The following is a 19786-nucleotide window of genomic DNA, read 5'->3' as shown; positions in this document are numbered from 1 at the left end:
ATTTACAACAGCACCAAAAAACATAAGATACCTTGGAATAAACCTAAACAAAGAGGTAAAGGATCTATACTCTAGAAACTACAGAACACTTATGAAAGAAATTGAAGAAGCCACAAAAAATGGAAAAAACTTTCCATGTTCATGGATAGGAAGAATAAACATTGTTAAAATGTCTATGCTGCCCAGAGCAATCTATACTTTCAACGCCATCCCAATCAAAATACCAATAGCATTTTTCAAAATGCTGGAACAAACAATTCTAAAATTTGTATGGAACCAGAAAAGACCCCGAATCACCAAGGAAATGTTGAAAAAGAAAAAGCTGGGGGCATCACATTGCCTGATTTCAATCTATATTACAAAGCTGTGATCACAAAACAAGTGCACTCCTTAATCCCCATCACCTATTTGTTAAATAAATCCCCCCCACACACACACACATCTATCCTCTGGTTACATTCAGTTTGTTTTCTAATTAAGAGTCTGTTTCTTGGTTTGCCTCTCTCTTTTTTTCCCCCACGATCATTTTTTTTGTTTCTTAAATTCCACATATGACTGAAATCATATGCTATTTTCTTTCTCTGACTGACTTATTTCACTTAGCATACTTTTCTAGCTCCATCCACATCATTGCAAATGGTAAGCTTTCATTCTTTTTATGGCTGAGTATTATTTCATTGTATATATGTGTATTACCTCTTCTTTATTCATCCACTGGTCAGTGGACACTTGGGGGAAAAAAAAGAATACTGGGTGTAAGAATGCTGAGTAGTGGGCGCCTGGGTGGCTCAGATGGTTAAGCGTCTGCCTTTGGCTCAGGTCATGATCCCAGAGTCCTGGGATCGAGTCCCGCATTGGGCTCCCTGCTCCTTGGGAGCCTGCTTCTCCCTCTGCCTCTCTCTCGCTCTCTCTCTCTGTGTCTCTCACGAATAAATAAATAAAATCTTTAAAAAAAAAAGAATGCTGAATAGTTGTATGCTACGTTCTTTTCTATTTTGGAACAGTTTTCTTAAGATGTAATTTACTGTCATACATTCACACATTTAAATATAAAAAAATAAAATAGCTCTGATTTAGAGCTTGAAAGTGGGAAGGCAAGACTAGAAATAAAATGAAAGAACAAAATACTCCAGTCAGCACAAGAGGAGGAAAAGAGAAGAAAGAGTATTTTTATGGTAGTAAGATAAAATCCAGTCTCCTAAACAGAAAGAGGAAAACTGCTCTTGTACTCAAGTCCCTTCTAGCTTTGCTCTAGGTTTAAACTAATCATTTTCATGACTGGGTGCACAAATATGTACATCAAGATACATATGTGCACATTCATTGTTTAAGTCAAAAAGTCAGTTTAACTTTCTGAAACTCCAATCCTTCTCCAATAGGAACATCAGGTGTTCATGTATTCAGAGAAAAGAGAGGTGATTGGAGTTGAGTGTTATTATTAAAGAGGGCACGTACTGCATGGAGCACTGGGTGTTATACACAAACAATGAATCATGGAACACAACATCAAAAACTAATGATGTAATGTATGGTGATTAATATAACATAATAGAAAAAAAGTAAAGCCAAAATAAACTTAGAGGGATTTCAAATTTTACATCACCACCAACTCAATAGCATCCGGAAATGTAGCACTATGAGATAAAAGAATTCATCAATTTGTAAAAACTAATGAACTAGGCAATCCTAAAGGCTTGGGATATAGCATCGAGTATAGTGTCAGCTGCGTCCAGGCAAAATAATGTTAGACATGTATATATGTATGTTGTATGTATGCATGTATATATGTGTATGCATATATTGATTCATTAAGTATTTGATTAGTACCTAGCATGAAAATATGGAAAAATTATTACCTAGCATGAAACTATGAAAAATGTAAAGTATAATATGGTGAAGAACTTTTTCTTTCTCAAAGCATCTAAGATTGTTTTGGGGTGCTGTATTATTTACTATATATTAGAAATATATGTATAACACACTGTAGTGGGCTGGATGATGTTCTCCCAAAATATATGTCCACATCCTAATCTCCAGAAGCCATGAATATTACTTAATTTGGAAATAGTCTTTGCAGATATAATTAAACTAAGGATCTTGAGGAGATTATCCTGGGTTATTTGGGAGGGCCCTAAATTCAATTACAAGTGTCCTTAAACAGGTACACAGAGCAGAGACACACACAGAGACACAGAGGAGAAAGCGATGTGAAGATGCAGGTAGATACTGGAGTGCTGAGTCCACAAGCCAAGGAACACCAGCATCCACCAGAAGATGGAAGAGGCAAGAAACAGTTTCTCCCCTAAAACCTTGGAAAGCATCATGGTGATGACACAATTTTGGACTTCTGGACTCTAGAGCCATGAGAGAATACATTTATCTTGTTCTAAGCCACCCAACTGGTGGTAATTTGTTGCAGCAACCCCAGGAAACCAATACCCCACATCAAACCCAGAATATAGGTATTTATTTATTTATTTATTTTTAGCTGCACTAATCTTCTAAAAGTAAGCATAATAAGGATGTGTCAAAAATTGTGTAAGTGGTACACAATAATTAAAGTTTCAGAGACAAAAAATATCAAGTGTAAAAACAAGAGATAGTTACCTAAATTAGTTGACGACTAGAGAACAAGTAATAAGCAGAGCCACATAAGTAAATGGTACAGATAATTTAGCATTCCAGGAAATCAACTGCACTAAGATTAGTAAGAATAATTATCAGTGGAAGTTTTATGGAAGAGATGGAATTGAAATTTGGGCCCTAAGAAAAGTTGGGATTTGGTAAATTAGACAGGCTGATTGAGGGACATTCCAGGCAGAAAGAATGGTATGAGAAAAGGTGTCACTGAGAACCTTTTAGAAATATATGACCCAATTAAATAATACTGTTAACAATTGTTAATTACTTGGGTGTAATATTATTGATGTACTTATGTATGAGAGTGTCATTTGTAGTTGATGCATGTTGAATTATTTATGGGTGAAGTTTCTCGATGCAAATTACTTTCAAAGGCAAAAAATGAGAGAAAGAGACACAGGGAGTTGGAAAGGGTAGAGAGAGAGTGTGTAAATACATGCAAGTATGTGAGAATATGTGTAAAATGTTAACAATATTAAATTGGAGCGGGGGAGACATGTATGCTACAATATGAGCCCTAAAGTTGCTCATACACTTTGTCCAGCTTCTACAAAATAATCAGAAACAAAAAACAAAGGGCAGTGACAACCAAGTATATTCATTATATTGTATATGGTGATATAAGAATTCAAAGAAGGTTGAGCAGCATATGTGTACTGAACTAGACAGCCCCCCACTAATCCTATCTCATGACATAAAAAAATCATATAATGAGCCAAACCAGTAGGCTTCTGCCCACTAGAATATTGCCAACATGGGATTTTTATAGAACACAAGTTCTGAGCCTTTGTTCCCTGGGACATGGCCAGTGTTCTGTGGCCATGTAACCACAAGCACCTTAGCTTTACTAAAAACATGATATCTTGGAGAAGTCAAGAAACAAAAAAGTTTTTAGATTATCTATTATCCAGAATTTTCTATATACTGAACCAATTTCAAAGTGCCTTCAAATTCTGGAAACTTAGTATACTTAAACAATGCATTGAAAAATAATTTTGGAATTGTACTTAAGTGTACTGAGATTTCAAAATAAGGTATCTATGCATGCTTGACAACATTTCACTGAGTATTTTTTATTACATGTCCAACAGATTTTTGTCTAACACTTATACTTGGCTTCTTTTTAGTATTAATTATGACTTAGCACCAGAAACCAGCAGATGTTCTGCAACAATAAAACAATTAAATAATAAAATAAAATAATTAGCAAGTGTTGTGCTAATAGTCCCTAAATGGCAACAGCTACAAGTAAGGTAAATTAAATATTGAATTGGGTTTGGTATTAATACAGTACAAAGGAAAATCACCCCTATGTGCATGTACCTTAAAGTCAATTGTACACCAAAGGCAAAACATTTAATGAGTAAAATGTGACTCTTAAATGTAAGCCAGATACTTAATCTGGTGACTTAAATAAAGAAACAAAGGGTGCCTGGGTGGCTCAGTTGGTTAAGCATCTGCTTTCAGCTCAGGTCATGATTCCAGGGTCCTGGGGTCAGGTTCAGTGGGGAGTCTGCTTTTCTCTCTCCCTCTGCCCCTCCCCCTGCTTGTGCTCTCTCTCTCAAATAAATAAAATATTTTTAAAAAGAGAAACAGATAGTTACTGGATACACAAAACTGCATACTCAACTTTATAGACAATTTAAGGGATTTTCAAGGGTAATTTTGACTGTATTGGGTTTTACTCATGGAATGACTTTAAAACTTAAACCTGAGCAAAATGGGACTTCCACGTCTAACACAGACTGCTTGCCTTTTTAAAAAAATAAAAAGCCTTGTTCTGGGGTGTTCCCAAAGTTACAATTTTCTTATCTGTAAGATGGGAATATTAATAATACCTATCTGTGATGATAAATTTTTTGTCAGTTTGGGTGGCTCAGATATTTGGTCAAACATTATTCTGAATGTTTCTGTGAAGATGTTTTTGGGTGAAATTAATATTTAAATTACTGGACTTTGAGTAAAGCAGATTACCCTCCATAATGTGGGTTGGCCTCATTCAATCACTTGAAGACCTTAATAGACAAAGACTAAGCTCCTCCAAGCAGGAAAGAACTCTTTCACCCAACTGCTGTTGGAACTGCAACTCTTCCCTGGCTCTCCAATCTGCCAGCCTACCCCTATTAAATTTTAGAATCATCAGAATTCTATAGTCATGTGAGCCAATTCCTTAAAATCTCTCTCTCCCTCTCAATAGCTAGGTAGATAGATATATTTTATTTTATATATAAATATATATGTATATATGTGATACATACATTGTTATCTATATCTATAGATATAGAGATAGTGTGTGTGTGTATATACATACGTATATACACATATATGTAGATGGGGGAGAGAGAGGGAGAGATTGAGACATATACATTCTGTTGATTCTGTTTCTTTGGAGAACCTAAATACAGTATCCAACAGAGTTATTATGAAGATTAAATAAGACAATGTATTTAAACTTCAAAGTGTCTGAAATGTGGAACAGTGTTAGGTAAATGACTGCTATTGCCTACCAAGTGTCTAACTTGCCCCTATAGCCTTGACCCCAGAGGTTGTATTTCTTTTAGGCCAGATCTATTCCAGTATTCAGACTTGAAACCCAGGCTTTCAAGTACTTCCTAGAAACCTTCCTTTCCTCACCCCTTTTCAGTTCCCAACATTGTTAGAGAAAAAAAAAAAGAGCTTTAGCTCTATAATGATTACCAGGTACTCAGCACTATTATAGCTCAATATTAGTGTCTCATTTTCCTGATAACTGACCTGTTTGAAGACATGCATTGAGCCACCTTCTGAATTAAGTTGGACTTCCAAGTTGTTTATGAGTTGATCCATATCTGGAAAAAAGACAAGGGACACACAATTTTAGAATAAGATCTAATCCACTATATGCATACAGTATGCCATTTACTCTTGGTTATACCTGTTTGCATTCTATGAACATCATTTTTCAGGACTTACTAGATATTGAGAAGTCAGTGTTTGGATAACATTCTAATTTGTATATTCTACTCATCAAGATGGCCCTGGCTTGTCCCCAACAATATTAGCTGCCCTCCACAAATCCAAATACATGAGAATCTGCTTCTTTCAACCACTCCAACCAGCCCTACCTACAAAAGATCCTGTATGAATATTTACCCTAATGAGCTTCTAAACACATTAGCAGCAAATCTCTCTAAGGAAGTATTTTCTATCTATCTCTCTTAAACACACAAGCTAGGTGGAGTTAATATGAGCAGTCTTCTATTTCCCTGTTCATTTGTTGTTCTATAAAAAGAGAGACTTGGTGGCCTCATTATGCTGCCCTATATACACCATCATAATCATTCCTACCAGAAGTACATACCAGTACTTCTTTAACCAGATTTCCTTTGATCTATCTACAGTTTAATCTCACTAAAGAGGAAAACATAGGGCAAGGAAGATAAATCCACAGCTTGCTTATAACTTAGTTGATCAGATTTTGGATTATTCTAAGTGTCTCCAAATCAATTACAATTTAAGACCTGATTGTGTTTCAAAAGGTAGTCCATAAATCAGTTAATTGTTTTCGATGTCAAATACTTTTACCCATAAAAGTGTCCATTTTATATGTTACTTCACAGTAGCCATTTAATACCTAATGCAGTTAAAATACAACAAATACACAATGAGCAAAGAGACAAAATTATAATACAGCCACACAGAAAAGCAAAAAATAAACCTAAAAATAATTCCTTTATTTTTTGAATGTCAGGAATTGAGGAAACCAGTCCTAATTTGATGGCAATAACACACAAAGAATCTTCTATTGAGATGGTGAGGAAAACTTTCGTGCCACTTACCAAAGAATCTGGAGAATTTTGACACATTAAAGTAGCTCCAATTTAGGGGTGCCTGGGTGGCTCAGTCGTTAAGCGTCTGCCTTCAGCTAGGGTCATGATCCTAGGGTCCTGGGATCAAGCCCCACATCGGGCTCCCTACTCAGCGGGAAGCATGCTTCTCCCTCTCCCACTCCCCCTGCTTGTGTTCCCTCTCTCGCTGTGTCTCTCTCTGTCAAATAAATAAAATCTTAAAAAAATTAGCTGCAATTTAGCTAGAGTGTATTATGCTAAGAGAAATAAGTTAGTCAGAGGAAGACAAATACCATATGATTTCACTCATATATGGAATTTAAGAAACAAAACAGATGAACCTATGGGATGGGGGAAAAAAGATAGAGGGAAACAAACCATAAGAGAGTCTTTATAATAGAGAACAAACTGAGGGTTGATGGAGGGAGGTGGGTGGGGGATGGGCTAGATGGGTGATGGGTATTAAGGAGGGCACTTGTTATGATGAACACTGGGTGTTGTGTGTAAGTGATAAACCACTGAATTCTACTCCTGAGCCAATATTGCACTGCATGTTAACAAACTATAATTTAAATAAACATTTGGAAAAATAAATAAAAAAATAAAATACCTCCAATTTTATCTCAAAACACATGGATTTTCTTTTCTTTCATCCAAGTATATGAATAGAACTGCTCACATATACATCCATCATTTACCAAATATTTATTGCATAATTACTGTGTGTCAGAGGTTATGCTAGGCACATTGTTATCAGTTTGGGATCTGGATCAATCAGACATAGAGTCAGCAAATGTAGCAGAGAGCACAGACCTGAGAGCTAGATGCCCAGGGATTATATCCAATAATCTTTGTCAAGGCCTTTTTATGTAAGCCTCAACTTCTCCATCTAGAATTAAAAGATTTCAAACTGTTTTCTGCAGAGTCCTAAGGCTTCTCTGAAGCCTCTTGGAGGGTGAGGTCAGGGTTGATGGAGGAAGAAGCATATATTTTTTAATTTATTTATTTTTATTTATTTATTTGACAGAGAGAATGCACAAGCAGGGTGAGCAGGAGAGGGAGAAGCAGGCTTCCTGCTGAGCAGGGAGCCCAATGTGAGGCTCGATCCCAGGACCCTGGGATCATGACCTGAGCTGAAGGAAGGTGCTTAACCAACTGAGTCACCCAGGTGCCCCAAGGAAGAAGCATATTAAGGAATAAGCACAGAAATCAGACACAGAAAAATCCAATTTCCATTAAACTGTAAGCTCTTTGCAGGCAGGGTTTTTCATCTTTGATATTTTTTTCCACTGATGTATTTCAAGGGGTTAGAATACTACCTGGCATATGATAGGTGTTCAAACACATATCTGAAGCTTTTTGATGAATGACAGAAAAGGAGAATGAAGAAGTATGCTTTCCCAAGTACAGGAATTAGACAAGAGTGAGAAAGAATGAAAGAAAATTAGAGACATTGTGTATAAGAGATGTTTGAGGTGTAATTAACTATGAAGTATGAGGTGCCAGAGAGGGCAGCTTTTTCTGATTTCAAGGAGGGAAAAAGGGGATGCGATGGTAGAAAAAGAATATTAGGTCAGATGACTGTCATATAGTCCACAGGGGGGCACCACGGAAACCAGGAGAATTTGCTTGGTTGCTGCCAGAAACATTTGTAGGAGAGAGTGAGTGAACTTGGTTCTTTCCATTCACCTATCCTTTCACTAGATGTCATCATTTTTAGCCAGACCAACTTACAAAAGCCATCTCCTATCTGGTCTTCTTTAATTTCTATGGCTTATAAGACAGCAGGGCTGAGGAAGCAGAGTGATTTTGACAAGATATTTATTCCCTATAAACCTAAGACTTCACCTGCCAGAGGCAGGGTGGTAGTGGTAGTACTGATTTAATAGGGTTAATATGAGGATTCCTTGAATTACACTTAAAACAGTTCTTGTCATATAAAAAGTTCTCAATAGCTATTATTATCATCACTACCATTATTATTGTTGATGGCCAGAATCTTTAGCCTTAGCCCAGTAGGTTATCTCCTAGGCATCAAGGAAGTCTTTCCTACATAATGTGTTCACAAACCTCTCCATATCTTATGTTTACAGTCTCAGTTTTTAGCACCACCATCAACCTAGTCTCAGTCTAAAAACCTGAGAGTCAGTCACCTTTGACTTCATTCTCACCATCTCCAGAGATGCAACTGGTTATCAGTTGCAATTAACTCTACAGCAGAAATATCTTTTAAATGTACCCCTTCAGGGCGCCTGGGTGGCTCAGTTGATTAAGCGACTGCCTTCGGCTCAGGTCATGATCCTGGAGTCCAGGATTGAGTCCCACATCGGGCTCCCTGAGTCTGCTTCTCCCTCTGACCCTCCCCCCTCTCATGCTCTCTCTCTCTCTCAAATAAATAAATAAATAAAATCTTTAAAGAAATGTACCCCTTCATCATCTTCTAGTCACTTCTCCTAGCCATGGTAAAAAGGTGTGGGCTCTAGAGTGAGTGTCTACAGTCACATCCTGGCTCTGTAACTTCTTTTTTTTAAGATTTTATTTGTTTATTTTAGAGAAAGGCAGGGGGAGGGGCAGAGGGAGATGGAAAGAGAGAATCTCAAGCAGACTCCCTGCTGAGTGTGGTGCCCCAAGCAGGGCTCAATCCCACAACCCCGACACCATGACCTGAGCCTAAATCAAGAGTCAAGTCCCATGCTTAATGGACTGAGACACCCAGGCGCCCCCTGCCTCTGTAACTTCTTTACAATAAGAACTTGGACAAGTTTTTACTATCTCCTTGTGTCTGTTTCCCCATCTGCAAAATGGGAATAATAATAGTACCAGTATAGAGTTGTCATAAGGATTTATCAAGTTAATATGCATTCAAGTATTTACAACACTTCCTGGCACAAAGGGCATTGTCTGTATGTTTCCCTGACCATCAGGTGAGCCCCCCAATAGTTAACTAGTGACTATTACCTACCTTCTTTTGTATCTTTTAGCAGAGTATCTCCTCTGCTAATTAATGTGCTATTAGTGTCCAATGTGCTAATTAATGTCCAATGAATGAATGATAGTGGGAATAGGGATGGTTATTTAACAGCAATTATATTATAATATTAAATAATACCAATATTATTTAATAGCAATAATCAAGGAGTCTGGGTAACACTTATTGCCCCACTCATACCACCAATATTTTAGTCAAATGACATAAGGGAGATAGCTGACAATTAGGAATATCTCAGCCCTTTCTGCTTAGTATCTTCTCACTTGAAGAACAGCCAAATTGGAATAGCCAATAGGTAACTCTTAGATAACTCTGGACAACATTCTAAATGTTGGTGGGAGTATATATAGAGAAAGCTATCAGAAAGGTGTGTAAACTCTTCCTTTAAAAAATGTTTTAATATTTAGTCAGCCAAAATTTAAAATTGAAGGAAATTTGGGCCTACAGAATGGTCTTAAAGAAAGCTCAGTTTTTCTAAAAAAAAAAAAAGAGAGAGAGAGAGAGAGAGAGAATGAGGACTTTTTAAACCTTTTGCTTTTCTCTAGAGTTGGAGCTTCTGCTCTGTGTCTGGAACAAGACAGTTGCACAGAAGCTGTGAAGAAAGTGGTGAAGAAATGTCCAAAGGGATTTAAGGTATGTCCTGGCCCACTGAGATGTGAATTATATAGTCAGGAGGGCTTTAGAAATACAAATTATCTACTTGAGATAATAACCATCTTTCTGCCTGGATTGGCTCTTCAAGCATTTGTGTCTGGAAGCTGGACTTTTTGGTCCTTCCCCTGAGGGAGTACTGGAGAAGGAAATAGTGGAGGAGATAGGGAGGACTGAGCCTCATCCATAGCAGGTCAATGTCTTATATATGCAGAAAATCACAAACCATATTCCAGGGACTATGATCAGAGAAATTTGATTTGGTAATTTTATCTTCATCATGTTCCCAGGTTTATTTTGTTACCAAAGTGGCATTTTCCACAGTGATCTGTTTGTTTTATGAAAGTGAACAGTTTGTCTAAGGTAGAGGAGCAGATGGCTGGCTAATAGACCATATCTCACTCTTTGGTCAGCCCTGAGAGTGGGAAAAAATGTCTAAGGACAAAAGTGAGCAGTTAAACCTTTAAGGTGGAAACCAAGGAAGAGTCACTGGGGTGTACAACTTCAAAATCAAGCAAAACACTGGGGACCCTAAGAGACTTAAGAAAGTACCTAGTGTCTAAACAAGATAGAGCATTTGGACAATACAAATAATAATTCCTCATTTGTATCTACATAGCTTTACAGTAAGGACATAGTTTTCATATATCATTCCCATTTCACTGATAATGAATTTGGAGGCCCAAGGTTATATAGTTTAGAAATCATGGAATCAGAACTGGAATTCTTATCCTCTGACTCAAATTACGGTGCTCCCTCACTACTTTCCAATATCATAAATCTGGTAAGCATCTTCTTTAAAAAAAAAATAGAACTATCTGCTAAAAGAAGAAGTTTAAGGAAAACAAACCAATCATTTTGGGAAGATCTTGAGCAGATATCATTCACTTTCAACCTCTGATCTGTAAGAAATGCTGGAACTATTGAAAATTGAAAATCAGTATTTTAGAGTTCTGAGATTGTAATTTTTTACAAGTATTACCTGTGTCCTTAATATTAGAAAAAGATAACTAAAGAACAACTAGAATACACATATATTTTCAGACAGTTTAATTGTGTATCTTCCAGGGGAATAGAAAGTACTTTTGGGATGGGCCTCTGGGAAAACCTTCAGGCTACTTTGCAGCATCACATTAACAATAGAATGGTGATAAAAGACCAAAAATTGCCAACATTCACTGAGTACTTACTATGTTCCAGATACTGTCCTAAGAACAAATACTTGTATTAGCTCATTTAATCTTCATAATTCTCAGTGGGCACATTATTTCTTCATTTTTAAAATGGGGAAACTGAACCACAGAGAGATAAAGTAGATTATTCCCAAATCACCCAGCTAATAAATGGCAGAACTGAGATATGAACTATAGCAGTCTAGAACTATAATGAAGCTATAATTCTCTTTGACCTGAGAGCCAGTGAGATCCCCCAGCTCCTGCTTGAAGCAGATCACATAATGAAGAGTAAGTGGTTGCTGGAAAGAAACTACCTAATAAAAGAAGATTGCAAGATCCTCATTTCCCCCAAATAGAGTCACACCTATCACCACAGGAACCACTGGAAAACAAAAATTCAAAGAACCCCCACATATGGCATCTCAGCAGGTAGCTCACTATGATTTTAAAAGTATATTGTATAAATATAGTCTCAGTGTTTTAGAACTAGTCTCCTTGTCCTGTACTGTCATCAAAAGGTAAATTTATTTTTAAACAATAATTAATCTTACATGCAATAAACTGACAGAATGTATATTAAAAGTACTATAATTAAAGAAGGAAGTGTGAAAAAAATGGGAAAATCTTTTAACTAGGAGAAGGGGAACCTAGGTTCTAGTCTAGGCTCCACTGTTATCTAGCAATGTCATTTTGAGTAAACTACTTAGCCCTTTTCAGGTCTCTTCAGTTATAATATTGTATGATATATGGTTCTATGACTAAGACATACAAGGAAGATCTAGAATATCTTTCCAAGTTTCTGCTTAATCTGTGAAATTAAATTCAAGAAAAGCAATTAAGTTCTCCACAAAATTAGGTAAACTTGAGTGTAACTCCCACAGCATTAAAAAAAAACTTTTTATTATGTATAATTTCAAATACATACAAAAATAAAGATGATCCCCCATGTGCCTATTACAAGCTTCAGTGATTTTCAGCTCATGGAAAATCTTGTTTCATCTGTACCCCCACTACTCCCCACCAACTCAATGGGTATTTTTAAGCAAATACCAGATATCATATTATTTCATTCCTATGGCATTTCCGGTAAGACATATTTAATCTTCACAATCCCTGTGAGGTAGGTACTATTGTTGATTCCATTATACACATGAAGAAATAGAGGCTCAGAGAGAGTAAGTAAGCCCAAGGTCACATAGCTGGTAAATTATTGGGATTTGAATCCAGGGATGATGTCTGATACCAAAGCTTCTTTACCCCTTAAAGTACTTGATACTATTCTGCACTTTTTTGAATAGTTTGATGATGTTGAAGATCATAAAAGGTGATTTTGTACCTTAGCAGTGAGCTTTACAATTAAACATTTGCAGAGAGTATTAAAGGATTCCCACTAATCATGATGTTAACCATCAGACAAAACCTCAAGAATACAGAACTCCAGCATGGCATTAAGGCATCAGTTTAGAAAAAGGACAAAGAGCCACAGTAGTATAAGCTCATTGCTCTACAATATCATGTAAAATCTCATGCAATTCACTTAAATACAACATTATTTCATTATTTCATGCAACAGTCTCCCTCCAACAAATTAAACATGGTGCCACTGCAGCAACCAAAAAGAATTTACAATACAGTCGTCCTTGTCAATGGTTAGTACAACAAGTGTTTAAAGGTAGAGACTTTATCTCTTGAATGGCCTTTCCACTCAATGCCTGGGCTCAGAAGCACCAAGTCAAGAAGTTCTAGAAGAGTCCTGGGCCATCTCAATTTGTAGGACAAGAGGTCAGGTTAATAAAGGAACCAATAATCATCAAAGCTACATATTGATTATTAATATTTTTCAAGGCTACTTATTAATTTTATTATTATTTTTCAAGGCTACATATAGATTCTAGAATATAGTTACAAAAACTAGAGGAACTACACAATGTATATTTATCAGAACTAGTTTTTTAAAAAAATAAGAAAATAGATTCACATGATACATTACTATTCTAATTTAAGATGAAACAAGATAACTGACAGGCACAGAAATAAACAAAAAAGCTAGGATGATCAGCCCCAAATAATTAAAAGGTAACTATATGCTCAACATTGTGAAGATCTTCCTGAAGATACTGCACCTTGTTTGCGAGTTTGTAATTCAAAGGAAATAAAATGGAAGCGAAATGCAGAAAAAATGAAAGATATTCTAGAGGAATAAAGGATCAATTTTTTAAAATTAAAAAAATGGAGCTAGGTCAAGGAATTTGCATGGTTACATTTGAGAAAAAAGGAAATAGAGAAAAGACTGTCTTGATAATTATCTTTAAAGGCACACATTAGGAATTTGGAGAAAGCAGAAGTGTTATATTATTATTGGAGATTATAGTCGACTTAAAGAGAAACTTAGTGATAATATTCAAGTCTTTACAGAGAACCTACTAAATACCCAACACTGTAGTAGACACTGTGTGTTTGAGAGGGAAAAGCAGATAATGGTAGATTTCCACCTGTTCCCTACCTGGTTTCTACCCTCAAGGAACTTGCAGTCTAGGTCAAACAGAAAAAACTGGCAGCCCATAGTAGATGCTGGCTTATTCTCACAGTGATGTGAAAAATTAAACTCAAATTAGCTAATAATCTTTCAAAAGCAGATTTCTTTTTTTTTTAATCCGTTTTTTGCTTTTCTGAAAAAGTTGGGAGATCTTACAACATGGAGTCTATACTAGCATGGAGAAAAATTAGCTAGAGCTGATTAATTAGCTCTAATTAGAGAAAAATTAGCTAGAGCTGAAAAGGGTGCTCCTTTTATACAGTGCATGCTTTTCTTTTTATTTAATTTATTTTATTTTATTTTATATTTTATTTTATATTTTATCTTATATTTTATTTATTTTATATTTTATTTTATTATTTTATTTTATTATTTTATTTATTTTATTTTATTTTATTTTATTTTATTTTATTTTATTTTATTTTATTGTTATGTTAGTCACTGTACAATACATCATTAGTTTTTGATGTAGTGATCCACGATTCATTGTTAGAAAATAAGATAGAGAGATTTCAGATTCCAGGTCTATGTGGTGAGATAAAACTAAGAATAAAACAATAGCAACCAAACATCACAAGATAATAGATGCTGCAGTGCTGGATTATGATTTGAGGCTATGAGCACTAATTAGAAGAGGAGACAGCTAAAAGTGGAATAGTAAGAAAAAAATCCAAAGAAATGACCTGTGGTGAGATGGGCCTTGAGGATCTAAAATTGGTCAAGAAAAGACAGAAAGGAAATCCAGTGAGAAGAAGAGTAAGTAAACTCTGCACTCTGTGAAGTCAAGGGTCCCATCTAAATTATTCACCACTCTAACCACAGCTTCTAGCATGATGCCTAGAACTTTGTAGGCATCAATAATTGGTTGCAAAGTGAAGGATAATGGCATAATTTTTTTAAATGTGTTTTAAGGAAGATACCCTGTCAGCGGTCTACAGAATATAGAAGGCAGAAAAAATCAAGGTAGAACTAGAAGCTATTAGAATATTCTATTCGTATCATGGTAAGAGCTTACAAAGGTGTCACAGACTCAATACCTAGAAGAGCCAGGCAGGTTAAGGTTACCTAAGCCAGATGGGGAATATGGTGAACTGAGAATACATGTCCTATCCAAAAGGGGAGGGAGGGAGCGGCTCATCAACTCCACATAATTGTTGACAAGAGGGAATACTGGTGCAGTATCTTCTGCTTATTCAAAAGAAGCTGGAATTCTGAGTTTTAATTAAAATATGATTTTGAAATTCTGGTAATCAATCATTTTTTTCAAAGTATGTGTCTGGGCAAACTGACATACTGGTGCTAAAGACTGAATTGTGTCCCCCACCCCCAAATTCATATGTTGAAGCCCTAACCCCCAATGTGACTATATATGAAGATAGGGCCTTTATGGAAGTAATTAAGTTTAAATGAAGTCTTAAGGGTAGCGCCTTCATCCAAGGGGATTAAGGTCCTTATAAGAAAAGACACCAGAGAGCTCACTCTTTTTCTCCAGGAGCACAGAGAAGAGGTTATATGAGCATACAAGGCAAAGACAGCCTTCTACATTCCAGGAAAAGGGTTCTCACCAGAACCTGGTCATGCTGGTACCTTTATCTCAGACTTCCAGCCTCCAGAACTATAAGAAAATAAATTTCTGTTTTAACCCTCTTAGTCTATGGTATTTTGTTATAGCAGTCCTAGCAAACTAATAAACATACTTACAAGGTTTTTATTGCTGTTAAAAACAACACTGCAAATGTTGGGAAATATATTAAATGCTATTCAATAGAAGACTGTTTAATAAATTGTGGTTCATCCATATAGAGTTGACCCCTGAATGATGAAGGAGTGAGGGGAGCTGACCCCTACACAGTCAAAAATCCACATATAACTTCTGATTCCCAAAAACTTAACTACTAAGAGTGTATTGTTGACCAGAAGCCTAACCAATAGTATAAACAGTTGATTAACATATATTTTATATGTTATATGTATTATATACTGTATTCTTACAACAAAACTAAAGAAAAGAAGATGGTATTAAGAAAATCATAAGGAGGGGGGCACCTGGGTGGCTCAGTCAGTTGAGGGTCCGACTCTTGATTTTGGCTCAGGTGGTGATCTCAGGGTCATGACATTGAGCCCTGCCTGGGGCTCCACTCTTAGCATGAAGCCTGCTTAAGATTTTTTCTCCTTCTCTCTCTGCCCACACCCCCAGGCTTGTACGCATGCTCGCTCACTCTCTAAAAAAAAATCATAAGGAAGAGAAAAATATATTTATAGTACTGTACTGTGTTTACCAAAAAAAAAAAAAATCCATGTATAAGTGGACCCACATAGTTCAAACTCATGTTGTTCAAGGGTCAACTGTAGTGAAAAACTATGCAGTCACACAAAAGAATTTAGGTATTTCTTTACATCAGATAGGGAAAGGTCTCCAAAGTATATTTCAAGTAGACAAAGCAAGGTGTAGAGCAATATACAGAGAGTTTAAAAGTGAAGGGGAAGAAAAAATGTATACATTTACTCATTTTTTGATATGCATAAAATGTCTGTGGAAGGATCCCTAATAACTATAACTTTAGTTGCCTCCAGTGAGGCAAAATGAGTGCCTAGGGGACAGGACTAAGAGGGAGACTCATTATTGTATATCCTTTTGTATATTTTGACTTTTGAGCAATGTAGAATGCATTACCAATTTAATAAATTTTTAAATAAAAAATTTAACAATTTAGGGCAAACAAAATGTGTGTGAGCTGTTTTTGGTCTGTAGGCTAATTGTTTGTACCTCTGGACTAAGTTAAGGTGGTGTCAGAATAAAAAGAAAGGAACTGATGATAGATACAAAGGGGAAAAAAAATAGCCCTTGACAACAGGTAGATAAAAAACTGAGGAAGAGGGAAAAGTTGATGCCAGCATTTTGAGCGTGGAGTATGGGAACCACAACAACCATATTTCCCCCACTGTTTACTACACTGTCATTTATTCTTCTAAGTGCCTTATAAAATTAACATATTTGTTCCTTACTGCAACCTTATGAGGTAGTTTCTACTAGTAACCTCAATTCGTCAATGAGAAAACAAGTGCAGACCTGAAATAACCTCATTAAGATTATGATGATGGTAAGCTGCACGACCAGGGAGGTGAAAAGAAGTTTGGAATGAGGGATGGGGGATGGGGGAAGAGTCTAGGAGTGATGAAGAATTCTATTTTAGAAATGATGAGTTTAAGGATACAATAAAATAGTCAAAATGCTAGTGATTTGATACCTGTATTGGTAACAAATACCTGGATTTGGCTACAGAGTTATATTATATCTTCTTAATTTAAAATGTTTAATAATCCCAGAGTTTTGTTTGCCCACATTACATATATTTAGTTGAAGTACAAGATAACATCTTTTAGTTTATTACACAAAGCACCTAGCATGTTACAGACATTTAAATCGAGAATCTTGCCCCACTACTCTACTTTCTACTCCAAACACACAAGCAACATTTAAATAAAATAAATCACTTAAAGTAACAAAAATGATGAGACTCTCCACTTATGGAATATGAATTAGAAGTCAGGTACTGGGTCCAATGTTTTACTTACATTATTTACAATTACAAATTACCGTATTATTTTAGAGGTGAGGAAACTAAGGCTAGATGATAAAGCTGAGTTGGGAATAATATATACATCAGAAACCCAACTTCAGGTATAAAATCCAAATTAAGGGGTACCTGGGTGGCTCAGTCAGTTAAGCCTCTGATTCTTGGTTTTGGCTCAGGTCGTGATCTCAGGGTCCGGGAATCCAGCCCCACCTCAGGCTCTGAGTTCAGCAGGGAGTCTGTTGGAGATTCTCTCTCCCTCTCCCTCTGGTCCTTCTCTCTCTCTCCCTCTCTCTCTCTCAAATAAATATATAAATAAATCTTTAAAAAATTCAAAATTTGAAAACATTATTATATGAGCATCAGAAAGTAAGTCAAACAAGTTCTCACACTTTCTTTGGGTAAACTAGTTGAGCTTGATATGACAGTTACTCATTCCTACTCTACTTAATAATAAGACGGCCATTGTACTAGATGATCTTCTAGATCAATAATCCCGATTGGGAAAAAGATGGCAGAGGATTAGGGGACCATATTTCAACGGGTCCCCGGAATTGAGTTAGATATCTACCAGACCACTCTGAGCACCCACAAAATCAGCCAGAGATGTAAGATCTGGATCTCTACAAACAGAAGATCACAGGCGGTTGGTTTTGAGGTACAAAGTGGGAAGCTGTGATTCCCTGGGCTGATATCACAGGATAAATGGCAGCAGGAGGGAGCCTGGCCATGGGGATCCTGCACCGCCGGTGAGCGAGAGCCTCCCTCGCTGGGGATGAGGCACAGACTAGCAGACTGGTAGCGGCAGGAAAAGGACTATAGGACAGCCCCCGGGATGGAAACCCAGAGCAGTGGGGTCGCAAGTGAGAAATGGGAGAGGCTGGTGGTTTTAGAAGCACAAAGGGCAGAGACGTGCCCCGAACTAGGGCAGGACTGGGAGCAGTGCAGAGGGGTGCACAACCCAGGACGCTACAGTTTATAGCAGCACAGACAGAAACGGAGATAGTGTGGCCTGGAGAGCTCACTGAAGAAAAGACTGCGATCTCTCTGCTCTGAGGCAGAGGTGTGGAAATGTTCTCTTCTGCTCTGACTCTCAGAAGAGACACGGAAAGCTGCCAGAGAATGAAAGTCCTAAAAAACTGGTACCCACTGTGCCCATCCCCTGCCACAGGGGGTGGGGGCAGGGCAAATCTGCCCAAAAAAGATTGCCTGAGTAACAGCATGGCAGGCCCCTGCCCCAGAAGACAGGCTGGGAGAACAAGAGGCCAGCAACTCTAAGGTCCCTAGAAAGCAGGTACATCTTGCTTGGGTTCTGGTCAATAATTTGGACTCTATACAATCCCTCAACAACCCATCAACAGAATGGCTAGGAGGAGGAACCCCCAAAATAGGAAAGACTCAGAGATTATGACTTATGCCACAGATTTACAAATGGATGCAGATATAAACAGGATGTTGAAGATGGAATTCAGGCTAGCAATTGTGAAGACAATAACTAGAAAGGAGAAATCGATTAAAGGCAACATAGAGTCTCTAAGGGCAGAAATGAAAGCTGAATTGGCAGAACATAAAAATGCAATCAATGAGATCCAATCTAATCTAGAAAATCTAACAGCTAGGATAAGTGAGGCAGAAGAACGAATTAGTGACCTGGAAGACAATTTAATAGGTAAAAAGGGAAAAGGAGGCCAGGGAAAAACAACAGAATCCATGAAAATAGAATCGGAGAAATAAGTGACACCATGAAGCGTTCCAATGTCAGAATTATTGGAATCCCAGAGGGAGTGGAAAGAAAGAGAGAACTAGAAGATATATTTGAGCAAATGATAGCAGGGAACTTCCCTAATCTGGGGAATGAAGCAAACATTCCTATCCTAGAGGCGGAGAGAACCCCTCCCAAGAACAAGGAAAACAGGCCAACACCCTGGCATGTAATAGTAAAACTTGCAAATCTTAGAACCAAGGAAACCATTTTAAGGGCAGGTAGGGGGAAGAGATTCCTTACGTACAGAGGGAGGAACATCAGAATAACGTCAGACCTATCCACAGAGACCTGGCAAGCCACGAAGGCCTGGCAAGACCTATTCAGGGTACTAAATGAGAATAACATGCAGCCAAGAATACTTTATCTGGCAAGGCTATCATTTAGAATGTATGGAGAGATGCAAAGCTTACAGGACTGGGAGAAATTGAAAGAATATATGACCACTAAGCCGGCCATGCAGGAAATATTAAGGGGGATTCTATAAAAGGAGAAAGACCCCAAGGGTGATATACAACAGAAATTTACAGGGACAATCCATAAAAACAATGCCTGCACAGGCAAAATGATAACAATTAATTTATATCTTTCAATAATCACTCTCAAAGTGAATGACTTAATGCTCCCACAA

General features: G+C 37.1%; 1 protein-coding gene across 1 annotated transcript in view; it reads right to left on the bottom strand.

Moving 5' to 3' along the window:
- Window positions 1-11022, bottom strand: part of KLF8 (KLF transcription factor 8) — a 120868-nt gene extending 109846 nt beyond the window's left edge. Inside the window, 2 exon segments of the mRNA XM_028093087.2 lie at window positions 5395-5474; window positions 10965-11022. Of these exon segments, the coding sequence (XP_027948888.1) occupies window positions 5395-5466 (72 nt within the window). The 5' untranslated portion in view covers window positions 5467-5474; window positions 10965-11022.
- Between the last annotated feature and the right edge of the window lie 8764 nt (window positions 11023-19786).

Source organism: Eumetopias jubatus, unplaced genomic scaffold (genome assembly GCF_037043125.1).
Source record: "Eumetopias jubatus isolate StellerSeaLion01/CBP00866 unplaced genomic scaffold, mEumJub1_p1.0 scaffold_11, whole genome shotgun sequence".
Lineage (NCBI taxonomy): Eukaryota > Metazoa > Chordata > Mammalia > Carnivora > Otariidae > Eumetopias > Eumetopias jubatus.
This window is presented reverse-complemented; position numbering and strand designations above follow the sequence as displayed.